The 23529-nt window shown below is 32.0% G+C and overlaps 2 protein-coding genes across 4 annotated transcripts; one reads left to right on the forward strand and one right to left on the reverse strand.

The window, feature by feature from the left end:
- Window positions 1-6760: 6760 nt before the first annotated feature.
- On the forward strand, window positions 6761-10307 carry LOC11419128 (transcription factor TGA1). Of its 3 annotated transcripts, none has more exons than XM_003601974.3 (9): window positions 6761-7215; window positions 7895-8115; window positions 8209-8283; window positions 8395-8454; window positions 8548-8625; window positions 8742-8805; window positions 8910-9181; window positions 9361-9588; window positions 9885-10307. In XM_003601974.3, the coding sequence occupies exons 2-9, from the start codon at window positions 7954-7956 to the stop codon at window positions 10035-10037; spliced, it is 1092 nt and encodes a 363-aa protein (XP_003602022.1). In that variant the 5' UTR covers window positions 6761-7215; window positions 7895-7953; the 3' UTR covers window positions 10038-10307. The 3 variants fall into 3 exon arrangements, with proteins under 3 accessions (XP_003602022.1, XP_024634133.1, XP_024634132.1); XM_024778365.2 differs by having other exon boundaries at window positions 9903-10307; XM_024778364.2 differs by having other exon boundaries at window positions 8919-9181.
- A 161-nt stretch (window positions 10308-10468) lies between these two features.
- Window positions 10469-15048, reverse strand: LOC11414027 (glutathione hydrolase 1). The gene is made up of 7 exons (XM_003601975.4): window positions 14794-15048; window positions 13816-14153; window positions 12686-13201; window positions 12154-12389; window positions 11787-12054; window positions 11554-11691; window positions 10469-10968 (listed from the first exon to the last, which is right to left on the reverse strand). The coding sequence occupies exons 1-7, from the start codon at window positions 14816-14818 to the stop codon at window positions 10726-10728; spliced, it is 1764 nt and encodes a 587-aa protein (XP_003602023.3). The 5' UTR covers window positions 14819-15048; the 3' UTR covers window positions 10469-10725.
- Window positions 15049-23529: the final 8481 nt, after the last annotated feature.

Consider the following 23529-nt stretch of genomic DNA (forward strand, 5'->3'; position numbering starts at 1 on the left):
AAAAATATTTAAAAAAAAATGTTTATTAAAATATTTTAGACGTCGGACAATAATATTTAAATGATAAGAGTGTGCTTGGTTCCTTAAAATAAAAAAAGTGTTTGGTTCCCTTTAAAAAAAACTGTTTAGTTATTATATATAATTGATAAAAAGCAAGATAGAAATAAAAGATCTACACAGCGCATTGGGTAAAGGGATTGCATTGCAATTTAAGAGATGCGGGTTCAACACCCTACGCTGCCATTTTTTGGAAAATTAATATGATTTAATTTCTGCTTCACATAGAACCGGTTCACCGGTTTTCCCTGAGTTTGGCCGAGTCTCATCGGTTCAGGCCGGTTTGATTGCATGACCGATCCGTTTATCAACTCGAACCGGTCACCTCACCGGTTCACGGTCGGACCGGTTCAACCGGCCGGTCCGGTTTTTAAAACTATGGTTACATTTGTTTTAATATTTAAATTTATTCTTATCTATTTGTTACATGTGTTATTTATATTGAAAATTTAAGATATTTTTTTTTAAAAAAAAAATCAATTCAAAAATACTGAAATGGATAGTTTTCTTTAAATATATTATAAATTACAAACGGTGAAATGGGTTAATTCCCAAAACTAACCATGGCAAATAGCCAAACAACATTAGTGACTTCCATCTTTTTTTTGTCAGCCACCTTAGAAAAACAAAATATTTCCTTGATCTCAAATGAATTATTTGTTCATTTCACACATATTAAGCAAAATGTATAAATGAAAGAGGATGAAAATAATAATTTTAAGTGCTATTATAAAATATTGGTGCAAAATGGAAGCTATTTGAATTGAAAGTGATGAAATTAATATTAATTATAGTGTATAATTAGAAAAAATAATAATTAATATTATATTGAAAAGTGAAATAAATCGATTATTTTAAAGCAATTTTTTTTATACAAATTGGTCATTTATCATGTGGGAAAGGGAGTATATTCAGCAACAATTAACTGTCGTTCAAAAGACTTTTTAAATTGGTTTAACTGATTTAAAAAATAATTAATCCACTTTAAAAAGTGTCAAACAACCTTTAACTACTACTAGAGAGACAAACGACGCTTAACTTCTTTTTTAGTGGTGGTCGGGGTTTGAATCCGAAACCTTGTATATATTATGTATTATTCATACCAATGAGTTAAACTCACGAGGACAAACGACACTTAACTACCGTTGGAGAAACGAACCACCGGTACGAGAGAAACTTAAAAAAAATTGTGAAGTGAGAAGAGTATTTGGGCTTGGACTATGAAGTTAATTGGGCTTCTTTTTTGAAATATTTCTAATTTTTGATCAATTGTTTTTAAGCCTCCTTAATATCTCTTAGACGCCTAAAAAAATTCAAAAGATAATTTTTGAAGGACATTTTTTTAAATTTAACACATTCAGAAATAACTCTTAGAGAACATTTTTTTAGAAAATAATATTGAGGGGCCTAAAAAAAATCCTCTTGGTTTTTTATTCTTTCGTCGCTACTACTTATTTAGTCATTTATTTATGTAATTATATTATCACGATTTATATTGTCCACTAAGAACTTTGCTTTAGAGAAAAAAAATGTCTATTACTAAAATTTTATGTCTACCATAAAAGCGTAATATAATTATTTGTGTCTTGTAAACATGTTTCAGTTGTTAGCTGCAGAGATAATATTATATAGGGATTGAGATTCGAACTCCAAACTCCTCATTTATCCATATTTAAAATGTGTGAATCGCTATAAAGAATGATCTTATATCGAATATTTAAAAGTTATCTTATAGTTTACATTGGATAAATTCTTATCACTTGTCCCCTATTTTTGTTTTTTTACGGTCATTGCTCCATAGCGAAGGGGGGTGAGGCATATATCCTGCTTGTAATATTAGAATTTGAGAATTTTGAAGAAGGGAAATTCATAAGATATGGATATATTGATGTGTGTACTGATATTTTAAATTAATGTGTGTGTATTTATTGATATTTTAAAAATGTGCTCTTTATTATATATCTTTTTTTTTCTTCCTTAATTTTGATACATGATTATGCAGTAGAATATTCCCAATCCATTAACGTTGCCCCGTCCATTTCAAGTGACTCTCCTCTATATGATTCCACGATACCCTGCAAATTGTCAATTTTCATTGCTTTGTTACAACGCACGAGAGATATCTATTAAAGTGGGGATAGGAGCAAGATATAAAACATATTTTTTCTCTTACCAAGTAGTTAGTTTCTATAATTAATCTTTTCTATAATTAGTTCCTATATATTACATTGCATTGTTCATACCAATTGAACTACGTTTACGGGGAGAACACACTCTTTATTTCAACATAAACACTAATCTACATCTACATTACATACAATTGTTGATAAAAAAAAAAAGTGGTATGGCTAATGTGCCCCGAAAAAGGTAAACAAAATAGATTGACTGACGCAAGAGAAGGCATCATAGAATAAAAACGGCTATAGATAAAGATATTAGAAACATGATTTCATCCATTATTTCATGCATGCATAACATTAATTTGATTACGCCAACATCTCTATCTATTTTTTTCTTTCTTTCTTTTATTAGTACATGTAAATGTAACGTAATGATCGAACCATCAAAAGTGTGTATAGTATTCTCTTTCATTTTGTTCTTATTTTATTTAATTATAATAAATTCCTTCCCCCACGCTGTCCCCTGTTTGCCGAAAACATACGCTTTGAACACTTGGGACTGAATTGTAAGAATTTTGAGACCTCAATAACCATTCTAAGTGCCAACCCACTTTGGATTGCAACTGAGAAAAAATATAATAAAATATGACAATGGAAGTTTGCTTGTCGTATCATTTCCTTTAATAATTATTAAAACCAATACATAGAGGGAATATGAAAAGGAAAATCACTAATGTGTCGACCAACCATTTCCTAATGCACCCACTACTATCATTGTAGCTTTATACATATATCATTGACACCAAGACCTAACTAATTAAACTTATCCTGAATTTTTAAATTATTTAATGCGTCTTTTTATCTTAAGTAAGTACACAATCCAATCTAATCCATATATATCTATATATCCAATTTTATGATTTTTATCTATTGCTTATCGATTAGGCATTTTTTATTATTTACCAATATATGTTGCTATATATATACTCCATATATGCTTCATTCGTTTCTTGTCTTTGGCTTTTCACATACACCTATGGTTCACTCGTTCAAATAACTTTTTTAATTAGAGATAATAACGGCGCCCCGCAAGTGTCAAGAATATTATTAATAACCATACAGACGAAGGAATGGGGGCACATCACAAAATTTGAGCAAGAGTAAACAAAGATTCTAGATTCAAGATATAGTCACACCTTTTCATTTGAGAAGTGAGAGCCATACCTCTTCTCTAGCTAAAGGATGTTTAAACTCATGGTTGGATTTCAATTATGAGTGTAGTTTAATCATATATCGTCTTTGAATAGATAAAATATTGGATATATAAGAGAGATGACTCATATTTAGTGTCTTAATTTTTTTATAGAGATGTTGTGTATATCTCTCTTGTGGATATATTAGATATAAAAGAGAGGTGACTTGTATACCTAATGTTTTAATGATTTTGGTGTTCACCAACAAATTTGTTTATTAGTAACACCATAAAACAAAGGCATAGAAAAAAAATATTTTATGGACAATAATTTTGTGGCGATCAATAGTTCATTTTGTGTATTTTTAAAAAGTTCTGAAAATATGTTTTACGTGTTGATTTGTTTACCTAATCTTCACCTCTTTAATTTGATCTAAGAAATAGTTTTGCTAAGTAATGAGTTCATCGGCCATTCTATATGCATGCATGTATATATTATGATTGATGAATAATAATGCAAATAATTTTTACTACTTTATTTCCACATTAACGCAATCACCATAACACCCTTTGCTAGTTAATAGTTGACTTATCGGAGAAAGTATGATTGGATAACTTATCTTGTCACTAGAAATTAGAAACTCGATAACAAAAGAACTATAGCAAAAATTAAAATGCACAAAGAAAGAAATGTTGATTGTTTATAGTGGAGAATGTTGGGCTAGCTAGTTGAGCCGTTAGGCTCATATATTCAGATATTGCTAAAACCAAAAAGAGTGTCAACGTAGATTTGGATTCCAAAGTTATAAAAGGAGGAACACTTTAAACTTAAAGTGTTAGGCAAAGGTAGACTTGCAATAAAAATAGAAAGAACCTTAATTACCAAGCAATTGATGTTTTTTCTTTGTATAGGGAATTAAGTAATTTGTCCATGTGATACAAATTAGTTATCAAAAAATAGATTCTATATTTAATTTTCATGTAAGAGAGTGAAAAGAGTGTGATCTTTCATCATTTAAAAAGAAAAAGAAATGCATGAAAATTTTCGATGAGATAAATTTAAATGATGAAATATTTCACTTATTTTCTCATGTGAAAATTATAGACTTAGAACGCAAGGTTTGCCCAAATCTTCAAACAATGATCACCGTGGCATAAGCATTGCTACGTTTTTGTTTGAAATTTGAGACATAATTTCCTCTTTTACCTTTACTTTATTATAAAGTTATGTTGAAACCAAAATCATAACGAAAACTTCTATCCTATGGAATCTTCAATCTTGCCAGTTGCCAATCCACGGAAGCACGATGAATTCATCACTCACTCTGCCCACTTTTGGATCTTTAGAAATTGCACGTGCATCCCTTTTTTTTTATTTGGTTGACGAAAATATTCACAACGAAGGATGCACAAAAGAAAGAAAAAAATTATTGATGTGTTTTTGTTTTAAATAATTATAATTGATGATGATCATATTCTCGTTCTCGTCCCAACATGATCTGAAAGGCCAAAACATATTACAAAAGAGGCTTGTGCCTTCTGGTTTGTAGGGATTGCTAATTAAAAATATCATATATATGAAAGACAAAAAGGACAAACGGTACGTGACGTAAACAAATTTAACAATTACTCCTGGAACTTAAATATAAAATAAAATATCATGCTTTAATGTTAGTATTTGAAAATACCATCAATGAATATTTTTACAGTGCATGCCAATAATCTGGTGAAATATTTGCTTTCAGATATTTGATGCTTTGATTTGTTAGGCACAAATACTTTTAGTATTTTAGTTATGGTGGAGGTCAGATCAATAGTTAAAAAGAGTACTGAAGTAAAGTTGGATGCACCGAATCACTACCTTATACATATAGCATAATAATCTATATTTCGTAATCTTTTTTTCATTATTCGTATTCATATCCAAATCCAACCAATACCTAAGAGACGTAAGGAACTGCCACTTCTCTCATCACAAAAATCTACGCAAAGTCCTTGAATTTAATAATTAAAAGTAATAGATAAAAACAACATTTTCAAAACCGTATTAACTTGGTAATACTAATTATTTAGAAGTTCATATAATGACATTAAGATACTACTAAAAGCAACATGTGATAACAGCCAAACGTTAGGGTTGTGTAAGTAACGCAAGACACGAATAAATTATTGAAATGATTAGGTTTTGTCAAATGTCTTATTAAGGTATGATGTCCTCTTCTACACTTCACCACATTGATTACCCAATCATATCATATATAAATTTAATTCTTAATTTCTTGACTTTCCAATATCAGTCTCCACCTATGTAGTTGCCACACTACTTAAGTTACCATTTTTCACAACAATGGGTAGTGTAGTGTCCCATAGGTTGTTGATGATTTTTGGGCATATGTATGCCTACCTCACATTGATGATTAATCTTTCCACACAAAATTCTCTAAAGGATTTTAATGCCTCAACATTTTTATGATTTGAAATTCAAGCACACGTATGTAATTTTTTTAACCAATGCTACAAGTTATTTGTGCAAATTATACTTTTTTTTTTAATTGATTAATCTCCACAATAAAATTTAACTAATTGCCTTTAGAAGAATCACCTCTCCCAATCATATTTTTTTTCACCCATAAGCCTCGTATCCCAAGACCTTGCTTAAGGAATACAAATTTATGTATGTTATCCACTGGGCCAAGGTCTAACCTACAAAAGATCTATGATACAACCAAGTAAGTTAAATTGTATTCAAAGATATACAAGATCAACCCTCGTGATAAAAGCACAACTCTGATGACAATCGGATGACAATCCATGAATCACATCAGGATTCCTACAACGGAATCATTGTCACATAACCAACCATTCCTTACAAGACATCAATAAAAAGCTTCTAAATCTTTATGAAAGATGCATTTTCAATTCTAGTTAAACTTCTAAATTCTCCTAAAATGCTCATTAACTTGAGCGTCACTCCTATCACCAAGTAACAACCTTTATAGCACCGATACTTCTAATCAAAGACGTGTCCAAAGTATCTGACAACTACACATGTAATTACATTAAATAATGTTATTTTTTTAAATTATTATTGATATTGAAGTGTCAATATCCATGTCATGTCACTTGAACATGTCAATGTCCATGCTTCATATGAAGCAGCATCATCCTCCATCACATCAAGTCAACTCTAACTGTCGTCTTCAAGTCCACTTTAGAGCAAGTTCTACTCGAACCAACACAATACCCTACTAGAATGTATAATAATATAATAATGATAAGAAGGGTGCCATAAATAATGAAACAAGAAGAATGAAAACAGAATGATAATATAGCAAAAATTCATTCCGGTGAAGGGTGGAATAGTGTTTCTGATATACATGGTGCGCACATTAGTGGTTAGATAGTGGAAACATGACAATGACTAGGACAACTCTCAATCTTATACATATCATAACCTTATTGTGAAAATGAAATGAAAATACTATATTTGACTCTCTGTAGCTCAACACAACCAAGCACAAAAATACACATTTCAACCACCACTCCCCATTCTCCAATAACATTACAAACACTCTTCCCCATCCATTTCCACTTTTTATAATATTATTATTATATTATACTTCATCAACACAAATAATAATACTATAAGTATAAGACAGTGCCTTTCATTTCCATTTTTATATTTATACTATACTATTTATTTATTTATATAAAAAATTTGAACTATGAGTCTCTCTTTGAAGATGGAAGATTCATTAGTTCTGCAGTTTTGTGGTATTGGTCATCATAACCATGTTGGTAACAAGATTTGAGCGGGAACAAAAAAGATAGCTATAGCTTCTAAAGGTTCATCTCTTTTTTCATATTTCACTTTTGATTTTTAACTTTTTTATTTTATGAATTTGTAATGATTAATATAATTCTAATTCGAGGAAAACAAGGAAACAAAACGGTTACAGATTATAATTACCAAAACCATATATCTATCTATGATGACATCAATAGATAGATAGATAGATAGATAGATACCTTTGTCTTTTGTCTTTGATTGCCAAAAACAACAACCTTTTATTTTGTCAGAGAAAGGAAAAAAATAAGGGGTCTATAAGAAATTTGGTTTTGTTTTCCTATATTTGTACTAAAATTCATTTCTTGCTTTGTTTCCTGATTTGATGATAAAATTGTACTGTAGAGTATAGTCTGTTTCATAGGTGTTAACTAAGCTATTGGTTAGTTAATAGAATCATGCTTATTTTGTACTTTTCTTCTGGTTTTTCTTGTGATTGTAATTATTACTTCTTTTATTGCCTTTTAAAATCAAGGAATTTCACTCTTCTTCTCTCTCACTTACTAAAAAAGTTGAATAAATGGCCCTTCTTAGTGCATGTTTGGATTGACTGTGAAATTGGCAGAATCACGTTTGCCATTGTGATTTTGCAGAAATTTAATAGTATGTTACCTTTTTATCCTGCAGGAACTTTAATGCATCTTTTTTTTTATATATATTTTTATTCCTTAACTGCAGTTTGCTATAGAGGAGTGTTGAAGGCTGATTTAATTGCGGCGCGGATAAGTCCATTGAGCATGAATTCTCCGTCCGCACAGTTTGTTTCCTCGAGAAGGATGAGTGTGTATGATCCTATTCACCAGATTAATATGTGGGGAGAAGGCTTCAAAAGTAACGGCAATTTAAGCGCATCCATTCCCTTAATTGATGAGGCGGACTTGAAGTTTGATAGTAGTCAGGTAAATGTTTGCAGAGGTTTATTTGTTTATTGGCAAATTAGAATGCATATTCTGCTTATTAACCAAATTGAATTCATGTTTTGTAATGCTTAGTCAGAGGATGCTTCTCATGGTATGCTAGGAACATCTAACAAGTATGAGCAAGAAGCTAATAGACCTATTGATAAGGTAAGAACATGAAGAATCTGTATTCAGTGCACATTAAGTCATTAACTGTTACCATGCTTTCAAATTTTGGATGTTGTACATTAAGTCATTCTGATATGATTAAATATGCAGATACAAAGGCGTCTTGCACAAAATCGAGAAGCTGCTCGTAAGAGCCGTCTGCGAAAAAAGGTTTTAATGTTGTTTACAAATTGATGAATATGTGAGACGAGTAATTATTAGTGCCAATGTACTGACCAAGTCATTTCTGACATTGCCTTACAGGCTTATGTGCAGCAGTTAGAATCGAGTCGTTTGAAGTTAGTGCAGTTGGAGCAAGAGCTCGAACGTGTTAGACAGCAGGTGTGGGGAAGATGAGTTATTATTTTACTTGTAGTTTCTCTTTTTGATAATTTTATGTTGCCAGCATCTTCTTTCCTTTCCCTCTCTCTAATACCTTGAGGCAACAAAAACTGCAGGGAATGTATATGGGTGGTGGGTTGGATTCTAATAATATGTGTTTTGCTGGACCTGTGAATCCAGGTTGGTTTGTGAAGATGCTACTACTGCTATATATTTATCTGTATTGCATTTAATTTTTCCAATTAAATTCTTGCATTGCATTCTAAGGACACCCTTATCTGTAGGAATTGCAGCCTTTGAGATGGAGTATGGACATTGGGTTGATGAGCAAAACCGACAAATCTCGGAAATGAGAAATGCTTTAAACTCGCATATTAGTGACATAGAGCTCAGGATGCTGGTTGATGGTATGATGAACCACTATGCTGAAATCTATCGAATGAAATCTGCGGCTGCAAAAACAGATGTTTTTTATGTGATGTCCGGCATGTGGAAAACAACGGCTGAAAGATTTTTCTTGTGGATCGGTGGATTTCGTCCTTCTGAGCTTCTCAAGGTGATTGTTCATATTTAAAGAATATAAGTTGAAAAATTTATCCATAGAAGATGAGATCAAAATCTCATCACTATCATAATGTGAGAAAGAATGGGAGGAATTTAGAACTGCATGACAATTATGGCATGACAAATTTGTAATGTAGTATGGTGGAAGTCTATAACTTGATTTAATTGCAGATTCTTGGTCCAATGATTGAACCGTTGACAGAGCAACAACGATTGGATATCGATAACCTTGGACAATCGTGTCAACAAGCAGAAGATGCCCTTTCACAAGGCATGGAGAAACTGCGGCAAACACTCGCTGATAGCGTAGCAGCTGGACAATTCATTGAAGGAACTTATATTCCACAGATGGCTACCGCAATGGAGAAGTTAGAAGCTCTTGTGAGCTTTGTGAACCAGGTATTGTACCTAGCTTTCTTGATGACCATTACTTTTCAATTTAGTAAAACTTAATTTCCTTTTCACAACATGTCATGCTAATCGAAGAGCACGTGCTTTCCATTTTTCACTAACTTATTATCGAGCAAAATTGTCCGAACTCCGTGATCAAATCATGTATGTTTTATGTCTGCGTTTTTCGTATATGTTTATTTTTTAACCAGATTTGTTGTTATAACACAATATTAATTGACCCCTTCTAAAAAAATAGCTTGGCCATTAGAATCACATATTTAACTGTGATTCCTGTTTAACAGGCTGACCATCTTCGGCAGGAAACCTTGCAGCAAATGTCGCGAACACTTACAATCCGTCAGTCAGCTCGATGTTTGCTTGCTTTGGGAGAATATTTCCAACGCCTGAGGGCTTTGAGCTCACTATGGTCTAATCGACCCCGAGAACCTGCTTAGTCTTGCAACAAGACTATAATATTAATGTAAACTTTGTAATGAAACGTGATGAGTATGGTCATTTTCATTGGCCACAAGCGTCAAAACCATATACAATGTGTGGTTTAGGCTGCTCAAATTTTTCCTGCAGTCTTTTGTTGTGGAGAAGCTGTGAATATGACTGCTCATTTTATGCAATAGGAGTTTGTAAATAAATTAATTTTGGATGCATGTATATTTGGATTGTTGCAAAATGATATGCTTAGAATATGCAATTTAGTCTGTGTGAAAGTTGGTCCTGTAAAATGCATATAATATTATGAAAGCTGTGTTTTTGAAAATAAATCGGCTCTCTATGTGGACATAGTTTATTTTCCATTTTACTTTGATAAATATTTGAATTTCTTTTGAAGATGCAAAGAAAACGTTAATTGACTGTCTGTGGCTCCACATATGACACTTGAGTTTTTATTTTACAAGCATGAAACCAAAATACACATCAAGCCACATTTAATTATTTCAATTCTTGAAATACAGCTACTAGTGGGACCAAGGGAGTAGCATATTTTTTAAGCAAAGCCTAGTTAATGAAAGCGATCAAACTCGGGACTCCAGATTGATTAGGACTCCCGATCAATTTGACTTTATCTGAAGCTCATTGACCACTTAAGCTTAAGTAAGATATGAGGGACAATGTCGATGAATTTTCTCAAATGCCTGCAGGAAAACCACCCTTTCTTGGATCACTTACGGCCACAAGCTTTCCGACACCTTTATTTATTTTGGAATGTTCAGAAGTGTCTGAAACGATAAATTGACATATTGTCCCACCAGCAAGGCTCTGAAGGACATGGCCCTTACTTCTAAGGCCTTCCCTGATATCAGCAGAAAGTTCAAAGTGGTCCCCGCTCACTGTTGTCCAGTTCTCATAATATACCACATTAGGTATCAGCTGCATAATTAATCATATGGTGAGTTAATTTTTCATCAGTTAAGTGATTGATTGGTTGAGGAAACTATGCCTAGTGATCTTCATATTTGAATGTGCAACTGTACATCCATATTTATCTTCATATTTTTAGAAAGTGATCAATGGTAATTCAAATTTGAAGTACAAATTTTACTACTTTATTAAGATTTTAGTTATTATGTTAAATGCTAAACAGTATAAAAATCTTCACACAAACATCCAATTATATTTATTAAGTTAATATTTGTATATAAATTATTTTAGGAAATAATATAATGACATAACTCTGCATAGGACTAAGTTAGGATTAGACATCTATTGAATTTTCCATGTCATGAGAGCTGTCCCACTTATAACTATTTTTCATGTCATGTTTATATCATTGTCCAAGATGAGACTACAAGTAGATAACATTTGGAGTTTTCCTAGGTTTTAATGTTGTTATTGATTACATCTGTAGCACAATAAATGTTCTAAATTTGTCCATATTTCACATAGCTCTGAATCAGAGCTTACCAAAACATAGGCAAAAAAATATGCAACCAGAACAAATGTAAGATTCCATACCTGATGATAGACCCTAGGAGCAGTTACAGAAGAAAAAGGATCCATTCCTTTGACAAAGTGATTCAAAAGAACCTCTGAAGTTGCAGCAATAATCATAATTCCTCCACTTGCACCTACTACTGCTTTCAATTCCCTGTCCTGCAGTAACACAAATGTTACAAAATATCTTCAACAAATGATAATAGAATTTCATAATCATTGCTATAAAAAATTATTCTATAATGTGGAAGAACCTTGAGAACAATAGTTGGTGACATGGATGATAATGGTCTCTTCCCCGGCACGACGAAATTGGCAGGAGCAGGCGGTCGAACATCCTTGGAAACATTTTTTATAGGCATGGAAAAATCATCCATCTCATTGTTGAGTACTATTCCTGTACTTGGTGAAAGTATTGTTGCACCGAAATACGAATTTACTGTAGTGGTCATGGAAACAGCATTTCTCTCAAAATCTATTATGCTCAAATGACTTGTGCCATGATCATTTATCTGATTCCACCTATAAAGAGGGAATGAATGAAATTTACTGCATTTAATTAAATTGCTAGTATAAGATTACTATGACTTTGTAGTTAATTAAACGAACGCAGAAGCTTACTTGCCACCATAATGACTTGAATCATAAGTCTTATTATCGTTGATGTCTTTTTTCAACACTTGAGCAAACTTCGTAGAAAGCATATCAGAAAGAACTTCAGTTATATTTACAAAATCAGGATCCCCAAGATTCATTCTCACTGAAAATACATGTTTCAAAGCCTCAATTTCTCTATGGATCCCAAGGGAACCAGAAAGGCCTGAAGGAAGCTCATATTGTGCTAGAATGTTCAGCAGCTGTAACAGAAAGATGAGATTGGCTAAGCCCTTTTTTATTTACAAAAATAAAAGAAAAACATAGTACATCATATCATTATATAACTCAATATTTTAAAAACTGGTTTGAATTGCCGGATCAACAGGTTGAACCGGAAACCAGACAGTCCGCTGGTTGGTTTAATCCCGTTTACATTGCAGTTGGGTTGAACAACAATTGTACCACGTGACAGCGTCCCCATCTATTTTTATACCTAGGGAGAAAGAAAAAAAACAGAAACTCCTTATATAAAAAAGAACACAGCAAATCAACTTACCAGCATCATTTGAGGCCCACCTGAAGGAGGAGGCATACCAAGGATCTTTAATCCAAGAAAATCTATAGATATAGGTTCCTTTTGTTTAACAGTGTACTTTTTGAGGTCTTCCAATGTCAATATCCCGCCGGCCTTCTGAACATCTTTAACTAAATTAATGCCAATTATTCCACCATACAAAGCTTGTGGACCAAACTTCGCAATTGCTTTTAGACTTGCTCCTAGTTTCTTATTATAACATATTTCACCTGGTTTCAAGAGTTTTCCATGTGGTGCAAATACACTACTAAGACCAATGTCATTCAATATATTTGATTCTGTTTTTTCCATCTGCATGTGAAGGTATGGTGATATTTTAAACCCTCTACTAGCAAGAATCACAGATGGCATTACAAGTCTATTCCATGGAAGCTTTCCATGTTGTTCCCATGCCTTGTGAAGGCCAGCTAGTTCTCCTGGAACTGCTACTGAGAGGCCACCATTTGCCTTCAAAGTAATGTTGCCACCATACATATCCTGGAAAAAATGGATGTATCATGTATATGGCATAGAAGATTGATTTCGACAAATTCATTCACTATAGCGTTAATTTTTTCTGTAAAATTAATGAGAAGAGAAAATTTCGAGGTTTGAAATGAAGAGAAATTAAGGGCCTGTTTCCTTCTGGTGTTTCCTGTTTTCATTTCCATTGATAAACAAATAGTAGAGAACAAATAATGGAAAGTTTTGAAAATGCATTTTCAAAATAAATTCAACATTTCTGAAAATTCTAAAAAATGTTAAAACATTGTTTTCAGTAGTTCTGGAAATTTATTCTCTATCACAATTAAAAAGAAAAATTCCTAACCATAGGTCAATTATATCATCCATCTACTAGACTTTTCTTACTAGTTTCCTCTACATGTCCTTTTCATTTCTCTACACCACATGGTTTTTCCAAACAAATGTCTGCAAGTGTGCAACTTGGACTACAGCATAAAGTGTTTTGATATGTCAACGTGGTCAGCGCAACCGCGATTGAGGATGCATCAGATATCATGACATAATCGTTCTCGTCCACCACCACTATTTAATTAAAATCTTCGAAACTATACGCAAAGGAATAATTTTAGTCCACGATTGAAAGGTACCTTGGAAGCATGAAGAGGAGCAGTTTCTCTCATATCAAAGGTCTTTGCTACACCATTAGCTAACCTAAGAAGCATAAAGGCACCACCACCAATACCACTTGAAGCTGAACTGACAACTCCCAAACAAAGAGCAGCAGCCACAGCTGCATCCACTGCATGTCCCCCTTCTTGGATAACATCCATCCCAATCTTCGAGCATCGACGATCATCGGTCGCAACAGCTCCATGATGAGCAATGATTACTTCATTTCTTGTTTTTGTGTGTCCATTTTTGGCAGAAGCAGATGCCAAACTGGAAACAAAGAGGAGGCATGTGATGGCATGCCATAATAGCATAACTGCAGCCATATTATAAAGAATTAAGATGGTAATGAATTGTATATTTTCATTGAGGTACAAGACCAATTATATATACAGGTTACAACAATAACTTGGCTGATCGCAAATTAAAGTCAGCACTGATTCAGAGAGATATTCTCAATTCAAATTCAAATATCGCTAACTGAAAATCTATACAATAACTGCATCAGTAACCGGCAATTGAATTATCTAATTCAAAGACAAATTCTGTTAGATGAATATCTGCACAATAATTGCAGAAATCAGTTCACTGATCTTACACATATTGATATATCAAGGCATCATCAAAATTTGAATTCATCTAAGGCCATCCCACCAAAAATTCTATTTTAATAATATCTTTTTTAAACTTGGAAGAGTAAATCAAATGACTATTGATGTCAAATCAATAAGCTAGTAAATAAATGTTTTTATTTTGTCCTTAATTCTGTTTGATATCTATCAATGAAATTGTTAATAGTGTGAATGTGTAACTTATGTATATGAATTTCAGGTTCATTAGAGAAAATAGTAATAGAATACAATTTTGAAGAAAATTATGATATAATAACATGCAAGCATACTAGAAGAAGAGATGGACGTGTATTTGATATAAAAAATTAAAGTACAATTGCAGACCTATTGATGCAGAAGAGAGAGACATTGAGTGCAAGCTGTGATTGCAGTGAACTGCTTTGTTAAACAAGCCTGTGAGTTAGGACTGCCAGAATGGAGTAGGAACACAATTACACAAAGACAGTATACTAATACTTTCTATGTTTCTAATTATATAATGTATTTGAAACAATGATGTCCATAAATATAAACCTCAGTTTAAGTTATTAGAAATATGTTTTTAAACTATACTTCTTAGCTATATTGTTAGTATGTCTTAGAAGATGAAAAGTCAAGGTTGAACAAATTTATACACAAAAGGATATACTCCCTCCGTTTCAAAATACATGTTCAAGTCAACCACTTCACATATGCCAATGCATAATTTTGACTGTTAATATCTTTAATTTTCTAAAGTAAAAAATTATAAAAATTTAATATTTTGAAAATATTTGTCGAGACAAATCAAACAACATCTTACATGCTAATATTTGTATTTATATATTAGTTAAAAAGTATGGTCAAAGTAAGTCAAGTGAATAGTGCACATTGCAAAAATTGGACATGTATTTTAAAACGGAGGGAGTATTAATAAGACTCATACATCTCTTCTAATTACAACTATCATGGTAAAATGTTCCCAAGAATATTTAATGCTCTCTCCGTCCCAGATTAACTGAGCCAAAAACTCATTTCACACATATTAAGAAAAATGTATAAATGAAGGAAAGAGAAAAATAGTTTTAAGTGATTTTGTTAAGTATTGGTGTATTCTCCACTATCATAAATGCAAAGTGAAATACATTGAATTGTGAGTGATGAAAGTGGTATTAATTAGAGTTATAAAGGGGAAAAAGTAATTAATATTGTATAGGAAAGTAAAATGGCTCAATTATTTTGGAACACTTTTTTTTTTGCAATTGGCTCAGTTGTTATGGGACGGAGAGAGTATGTTAAAAGAGTTATGCTAGAAGCCACTCTTTTAGCAACCCACACCTCAAGGTGTGATTTCCACTTTTTAGTTACTACCTTCGTTCTTTTTAATTGTCACTTTTTGACATTTTACACAAACCAAGACAATCAATAATTGTTTTTACTTTTGATGCAATAAGTTATGCTTTTACTATAATGACCTTGTTAATTTAACATCTCATTTCATATATTTCTCTCTCCGCAATAAATAACTAAGAATAATATTGGTAAATCAACATTTAATGTTGCATTGAACTTTAAAAGTGACAGTTAAATAGGAAAAAAAAATTCTCCAAAAGAGACACTTAAAAAGGAACGGATGGAGTATAACTTTGCTAAAAGAAAAAGACACCTTCATAAAAATTAGTTGGTATCATTTAAGAAATGTTTATAGAATAATTTGATAAATGACACCTTCATAAAATGTTTCTTCTAGCAAAACCCTATGTTAAATGTTTAGTTTCGAATTCACAATTTTTCACTTCTCAAGAAGTGTATGAGTTGCCGCTATACTCTTAAAAAAAAATTATGCATTAAATACATTACCATTTTTCCTTGTCTGTGCGGAGCACCTATAATCTAAAACTCACACATAAGGTTCTAGATTCAAACGCAAATGAAGATGTTCAACCTAACATTATCAACTTTTCCAAAGGTCTTATATACCACAATATCACTTTTTTTTATACATGTGAGAATAACAAAAGATGTTTAAAAAACAGAAATGGATATCTCGAATTGTTTATTTGGAGTATTTTTATTTTTTTAAGTATGTTAGTGACTAGAAATTCACCTTTAAGGTAAATATATGGACAAATTATTTATCGTTTTAGAATACTAATAAATTATTTTTCCCCAACACTTTTATTTATTGTGTTATGGTTGATCTAATTATTTTACTCGCAACACCAAAAAAAAATTTACTAGCTACTTTTTTTTCTGTTAGCATAACTCAGTTGGTATGGATGTTGAGAGTCAGTGTTCCACATTCGAATTTCACACTTATTCATCTCAAGGTTAAATTTCTAACCACTATAATATGTAAACAAAAAATTGATAAAATCAATAAGGATATTTTAAATCTATATTTTTTTCTAGAAAACCTACATAACGTTAAAAATAAAAAAATAAAAAATAAAAAATAATTAGACGGATAAAATAAGATTTTTTTTTTGACAACTCACTTCCCTTAAAAAAAGAATGTTGCAATCCACTTTAAGTTGCATTTCTCTCGGTCAGATATTTTTAATCAATTCACCAATTTTTTTAGTCAAACAAATGGTGCAATTCTTAAGAATTGAATTCCATGATTGATCCCACTTTTTTCTTAAAAAAGAAAAAAAAATGATTCATCCCGCTTCTTATTTTCTTCTACTTTTCCTTTCACAAATTCTTTTCACTATCATGTGGCCCATAATTGGAGTCATGCTTTCTTTTCCTTGTATTCCCGTTCATACTTGCAAAATAAACTCTTAATCCTAAATAATGATTAGAACGTGTAACTATTAAAATCCCCCATGAACTTTAGGAGAAACACTAGGATGCATCATGCATGTGGAATTAATCATATTAAAATCCTATAGTACGGGTAACTATTTTTAATAATACTATAATATTATGCTATTGATTTTATTGATAAGAGACCATGTAGTGAAATTTGTAATCACAATAATGCTTCCTCTATTTTATTCAACGTAGGCCATCTTAAAATACACTGAAACGGTTATTTTCAAGTACATTAACGAAAACAATAGATACCCTTTTGTGCACTCGACAAAACATCGTCTTTGACCTTTTTATGGGTCGAAAACATTTCTGGCCATGAGAAGGTAAAAGATTCCTAGGTAGTCTGGAACATCGCTGGCGTACAAAATAGTTTGGTAATTTTTACATAAGAGTTTGGCTCTTTACCAAGAAAAAAATAGAGTTTGGCAGCTTTGGCTTATAGAGATACTAAAACGAAAGCATTTATTTAAACCGGTAGAATATATTGTAAACAACGCAAATTCAATATCGTTAAAATTTTATAGGTTGGTTGTGCGAACAAATGAATATCACACAAGTTAACAGACAATGATAAAAAGTTGTCGTTGTAAATTTAACTCAGTTGATAGGATCAAGTCCGAGGTTCAAGTTCCGATCACCACAAAAAAAAAAAAAAACAATAATAAAATGCTACAAAATGGCAATTTAAACGGAACGAAATTGTAAAAAGATAGAGTACCAAACAATGTCGCATCTAAAAAACGAATAGAGTAATCATGCGCTCGCACAACGAAGTCAAAAATCACAAAAGAAGTATCATATGTATGTGTAGAAATTACTTTTGAGATAAAATGAGACAAAAAGTGACCCTAAGGGTGATTCCGAGCTAAAACAATGGTTTAAAACCATCCATATTCGGTGAATGAAAAATGCATAAAATTGAAATTATAGAAGTATATGCTTCCAAGTTTGGTGTTGCTGAAAACAAAGAAGATTGTGTAGGATTTTACTATATCTTTATCCTTGATTGCACACTCTTGTTCTCTTACAAGAATCAATCAGACAGAGATAATTTCATACAACCCAACAACAACAAGCAATAGCATATACTAGAGTAAACTCTGCTTTTGTATCCTTGTTTTGCTACTTGGAGGGTTTAAAAAAGATTCATCAAATTGCACACTCTTTCTCACATTTTTCATTCCAAGGATACACAAATATCAATCTATTAATTAATTTCACTCTTTAGTATTTTTAAATATTGTTAATTCAGCTGCACATTCTCAAAAGCTTTAGCCCAAAAACTGCAAAAGCCAAATAAGTTAAAGGTTAGCATAATGTTTTTTTTTCTTTCCAGAAAATGGGTATAATGTTTGATGGGGTTTGAGAGGGACAGTGGAAGAAGATGAAATGAAATAGATACTGTTTTAATTTTGGTCCCTAGCCAGCATGGAAGTTACACACGTATGATGTACAGATGTGACCAAAAAAATGCACGCATTACGCTTAAAATGACTTTTTTTTTTTTTTGCCGAGATTCGAACCTCGGACCTTGTATATATTATGCATTGTCCTTACCAACTGAGTTAAACTCATGCAGACTAAAATGACTAACATAGTAACAATCTAGCAGATTTTCATAATTTTCGTTAATTCAGGATGTGATTGATGACGAGTGATACTTTCATAAACGAAAATAAGGGTTTACTCGAGACATAAGTTACTATTTGTTTTTTTATTAGGATTCGTTTTTTTAATTAGGTATAGGGGAACAGGACACTTGGTTGATCTAGTCATCAAACACATGAGTTCATCTTTCATTTTGCAACCTTGAGAATTCATTATACATGTTCTTGTTGAACAAGAGAGAGTGGATGGTCCCATAATTCCCACTTCCATCTTCAGTCAACTCCCTTGATCTGTTCTTTATATCTGTGCAGGGGCTTATTGCTACACGCACCAAATTAATTTTTTAATTTGACAGTGTATGTTTTACTTGTAGCTATTCCAGCAGTAAAATATATTTACCAAATTCAAATCAGTTTATTTATATTCTTACAAAAAAAGTTTATTTATAAAAAAAAAATAGTAGAAATAAGAACGTTAAAAAATTATCACATGTTATATAGATTTATCTTGTCGTATTTACTTCTGATTCTTCAGCAACTACAAAAGATTTTAGGCTTAAATAAGTAAAAGGTTCTTGTAAGTTGACGCGTTTTTTGTTTTAGTTCTTGTAAGTTTTTTTCTTGCGAAACAGCCCTTGTAATTACGAAACGTTTTGGAACTCGTCCTTGCCGTCAAATTCCGTGAAAAAATGCATTGTTGGCTAACGGACACCTACGTGGCACTTGCTGATATGGCAACTGGTTTAATTAGAGGGACTAAAATCAAAAACGTATTTTTACATAGGGATGTAATTAAAAAACGTAATCATCAATTTTTGAATTTTAAAAACCACACTCTTTCCTTCTTCTTCATCTCTCTAATCTTTCTTTCTTCTTCTTCAATCCTTCCATACCCATCCTCAAATCTCTTCAACTCTCTCAAAACCGCTGCTATCTTCTCTAACAAGAGCACACCACCTCAAAACCCCAAAATCAAATCTCAATAAATCCAAATCCTCTTCCTCCAACACACAAAATTTCTCCAAAAGCTATGGTGGTTATTCAATAAACCTCAAGTTTGGAACACCACCACAAACCTTATCATTTGTCTTAGACACATGTAGCAGCCTTGTTTGGTCCCCATGTTCCTCTCGCAACCTGTGTCCTAGACACATGATTGAAGAAGAAAGAAAGAGCAAAATGAGTCAAGGGAAAGACTAGAATCAATGAGTAAAACTCACTCTTCAACTAGGAAGACGGAGAAGGAAATGAAGGTGGTGCAGTTGAAACCATGAAAGTGCCATCGTGGTTCCATAATGGGTGATGAGTGTATTGATGTGGATGTTCAAGACATCATCCAACATAATAATAGGAATCAAAATGAGGATTGTTAGCATGAAGATTGTAATAGCAGTAGTAACAAGGGTCGAAGATCTTTCTTTCCATTTCGTTATTGTAGGGTATAAAAAACCGCATTACTTCCTCTTGAGAATGGTGTTTAATAATACTATAATGTAAACTTGTAATGTGAAGTGATGTGGTAATTTGATTTTCATTCTTTTTTCTTTATGTTGCGTTCAAAATTTCCATTCCAGTTATGTCGGTAAGGAGTGACAGAAACGATATGAGGAAAATAAGATGTATTGCTTTCATAGAGCTGGTATGTGATACTGTCAAAAAAGAATTGCTTTTTGTCTATCAATTGTCATTACTTAAAATCACAAATGAAAGCAAATGATTACTTGCACGCACACAACTTTCATTCATGTTCAATTCATGGTCCCTCTGTTCTTACTTTGAGTGTCACCTGGGCCAAGGGATTTTGAAGGGGCAAGAAGTGAAGAAAGCAGGGTAGGTAATCATTGGAAGGCAGAGCATACAGGGACAAAGAGAATGAGAAGCCACTAGGAAATTATATCACAACATTAAGTGTGGTTTTACTTTCTTTGTTTTTCTTTTTGAAGCCAACTTGGTATGGTTTATGTTTTAACTTAGAGAGAGGAAGAAGAAAGAAAGATCAGAGAGGAAGAAGAAGGAAATAGTGGTTTTTAAAAATTGATGTTTACGTTTTTTTAATTACATCCCTATGTAAAAATATGTTTTTGGTTTTAGTCCCTCTACTTAATCCAGTTGGCAACTGTTGCCATATCAGCATGTGCCACGTAGGCGTCCATTAGTCAGCAAAGCATTTCTTTCACGGAACCTGACAGCAGGAACAAGTTCCAAAACGTATGGTAATTACAAGGGCTATTTCGCAAGAAAAAAACTTACACGAACTTAAACCAAAAATGCGTCAACTTACAAGGACCTTTTACTTATTTAAGCCAAGATTTTATTTGAATCCTCTCATTCTCTCATTCTTCCTCCTTCCACTGATACATCTATCTCTTTTTAAATATTAGAGAGAAGATCAAGAGGAAAAAAAAAAATTAAATAAGAAGATCAAGAGAGAGATAAAAACAAATTTTAAAAGAAGGGAAGGAGAGAATGAGAGGATATTAAATTACCTATTTTTTGCTAATAACTAATTATACTAGGAAACTTAACCGGCCCTTTAGTGCAATCTCCCACCTCGATCATATTAATTTTTTTTATTTTTTATTTGATGGAATATCATATTATTTTTTATGTACAAGACTTGAACTTTAGATCTTTCTTAACAAATTTGAGTTTGGTTCAACTCGAACCAATATAATAGTAATAAAGATTATGTGATTTATAATATAATCAGAAGTTTTTTTATGTTTTTTTTTTACAAAGTTTTTTTTGTTATGTTGTATGCATTATCTCATGAAATATATAATAAAGTCTTCGATATACTTACCAATTTATCCTTATAATATTAATTTCTGTTAATTGTTTAGCTCACAAAAGAATCTCATTTTTTTATTTGGAATATTATATAGCATCGATGTGAAAGATGTTTGCATGTCAATAAATCATGATCTGTTATGAAATAATGACTTAGTGGATGTCCATTCTTTAACCTTCCACCTTCCTATAACACCCATTTTCTACCTTCCTATAACTTTCATTAGTAAGTGACCTTAATTGCCTTGATCACTCACTCAGGGGGAGAGATTAAGCAGCTGGAAAAGGAGATCATTTGGAAAGAATTATCATTGTCTCATCTTGATCCTCAAACTAAACAATGTGAACTTGAAGTTCAAAAGATAATTCATTTGCAAAGTTTAGCAAATCAATTGCCAAATGCATTCTCTGATCCAAAAAGTCTGACAAAATCATATATGCCAACTGCTAATGCTCCAATAAAAATGGATGTCACAATTGGGCAATCTCATATTTCAAATAAGTCTCAACCACGCCTGAAGCGTGGTAGGTCAGTCGGTTCCAAAGATAAAAATCCTCGAACGAGAAAAGGAGCTAAAAAGAAAGATGGCACAAGTGAGGATGTAGAAACTCTGAAAGAGTCTTCAGGCATAATTGAAATTTCAGTTCCAGAAGAGGTTGAACAGGTACCTGAAATTCATTAAAATAAAGAGATCTCAATAAATTATGTCAATAATGGAATACAATGGAACCGACAAAAAGTCAATGTTGACGATGCTTTTGCATATCTGTCGCGTCATTTTTCGAAGATCAAGGTTATTTGATTAGCTTTTGACTCACATATTATTTCACGACTGAACATTTAATTTTTTTAGAAAAAAAGGGGTAAAAAAGATCAAACTACCCCATTTTGAAAAGATTTAGGGTTCGGGGGTTAGTTACATAAAAGGAAGGTATTAGCACCATTTATGTCCGTAGTACTCTACGGGAACCTCTTGGTTTTTATTTAATTTTCGTGCTATAACTTGCTTGCTTATTTTGAAAAGAAGGAATTAAAGTGAAAAAATAAAGACCTAATTATCTACATTTTTTATTGTCTGGAAGGACGAGTGTCTTTTGCCTACGTACCCGTGAGGGATCAAAACCTCGTAGTTCGGGGTAGAAATTGACGTTTGATTTGTTTTGTGATTTTTATTAGTTTTAAAAAAGGTTTTAAAAGAAAAGTCAAGTGGCAAATAAGATTTGGTTTGTATTTTTTAATTTAAAAGAAAATGAACTCAAGGTATGATTAAATTGATTGAAAGTTTGATTAAGAAAAATAAAAAAGGATCACTTGATTTTGGAATCAAGGTTTATTATGAAAATATTTTTGTGATTTTTGATTATTTGCATGTTTTTGTTGTTTTTGGAATATTAAATGAAAATTAAACTAACGGAGCAATAAAAATAAAAGCGCGTGGATTTTTGTAGTGACGTTGGATCACCACAAAATCCCTAATCTATTTTTTTTGCATTTTCGTATATATATATAAGGCGGTAAAGAAATAAAAGGACACACACACCCACACACTTTTCTCATCTATATTTACATTGGACCTAAATACATTCTAATTGCTGGAAAATAAATAACAATAATTAAAATGATAAATAGAAATAAAATAAAATGCAAAAATGCTAAAAAGAAATAAAATGCAAGAAAATAAAAGAAATGACTCCTTAGTGAAAATAAAAGAAATGACTTCTCGAGACGACTATTCTATCAAATTGAATAAGTCTTTATATGGGTAAAACAATCAGGGCGCATGTGGTATGATCGCGTTAGTGAATATTTGATTAAAGAGGAATATACAAATGACTCCATTTTTCCATGTATTTCTATAAAAATATATGAAAAGGAGTTTGCTAT

The sequence above is a fragment of the Medicago truncatula genome, chromosome 3, assembly GCF_003473485.1.
Source record: "Medicago truncatula cultivar Jemalong A17 chromosome 3, MtrunA17r5.0-ANR, whole genome shotgun sequence".
Classification (NCBI taxonomy): Eukaryota; Viridiplantae; Streptophyta; class Magnoliopsida; order Fabales; family Fabaceae; genus Medicago; species Medicago truncatula.

What these genes read in the sequence shown, in the direction of transcription:
- LOC11419128 (XM_003601974.3), top strand. Translation starts at nt 7,954, where the DNA reads ATGAATTCTCCGTCCGCACAGTTTGTTTCCTCGAGAAGGATGAGTGTG. An exon ending in TGCTGGACCTGTGAATCCAG is followed by an intron (nt 8,806 to 8,909) that starts GTTGGTTTGTGA and finishes CCTTATCTGTAG; the next exon opens with GAATTGCAGCCTTTGAGATG. An exon ending in TTGTGAGCTTTGTGAACCAG is followed by an intron (nt 9,589 to 9,884) that starts GTATTGTACCTA and finishes CCTGTTTAACAG; the next exon opens with GCTGACCATCTTCGGCAGGA.
- LOC11414027 (XM_003601975.4), bottom strand. Translation starts at nt 14,818, where the DNA reads ATGTCTCTCTCTTCTGCATCAATAG. An exon ending in TCTCTCTTCTGCATCAATAG is followed by an intron (nt 14,154 to 14,793) that starts GTCTGCAATTGT and finishes ATATGGCTGCAG; the next exon opens with TTATGCTATTATGGCATGCC. An exon ending in CTCCTAGGGTCTATCATCAG is followed by an intron (nt 10,969 to 11,553) that starts GTATGGAATCTT and finishes TTAATTATGCAG; the next exon opens with CTGATACCTAATGTGGTATA.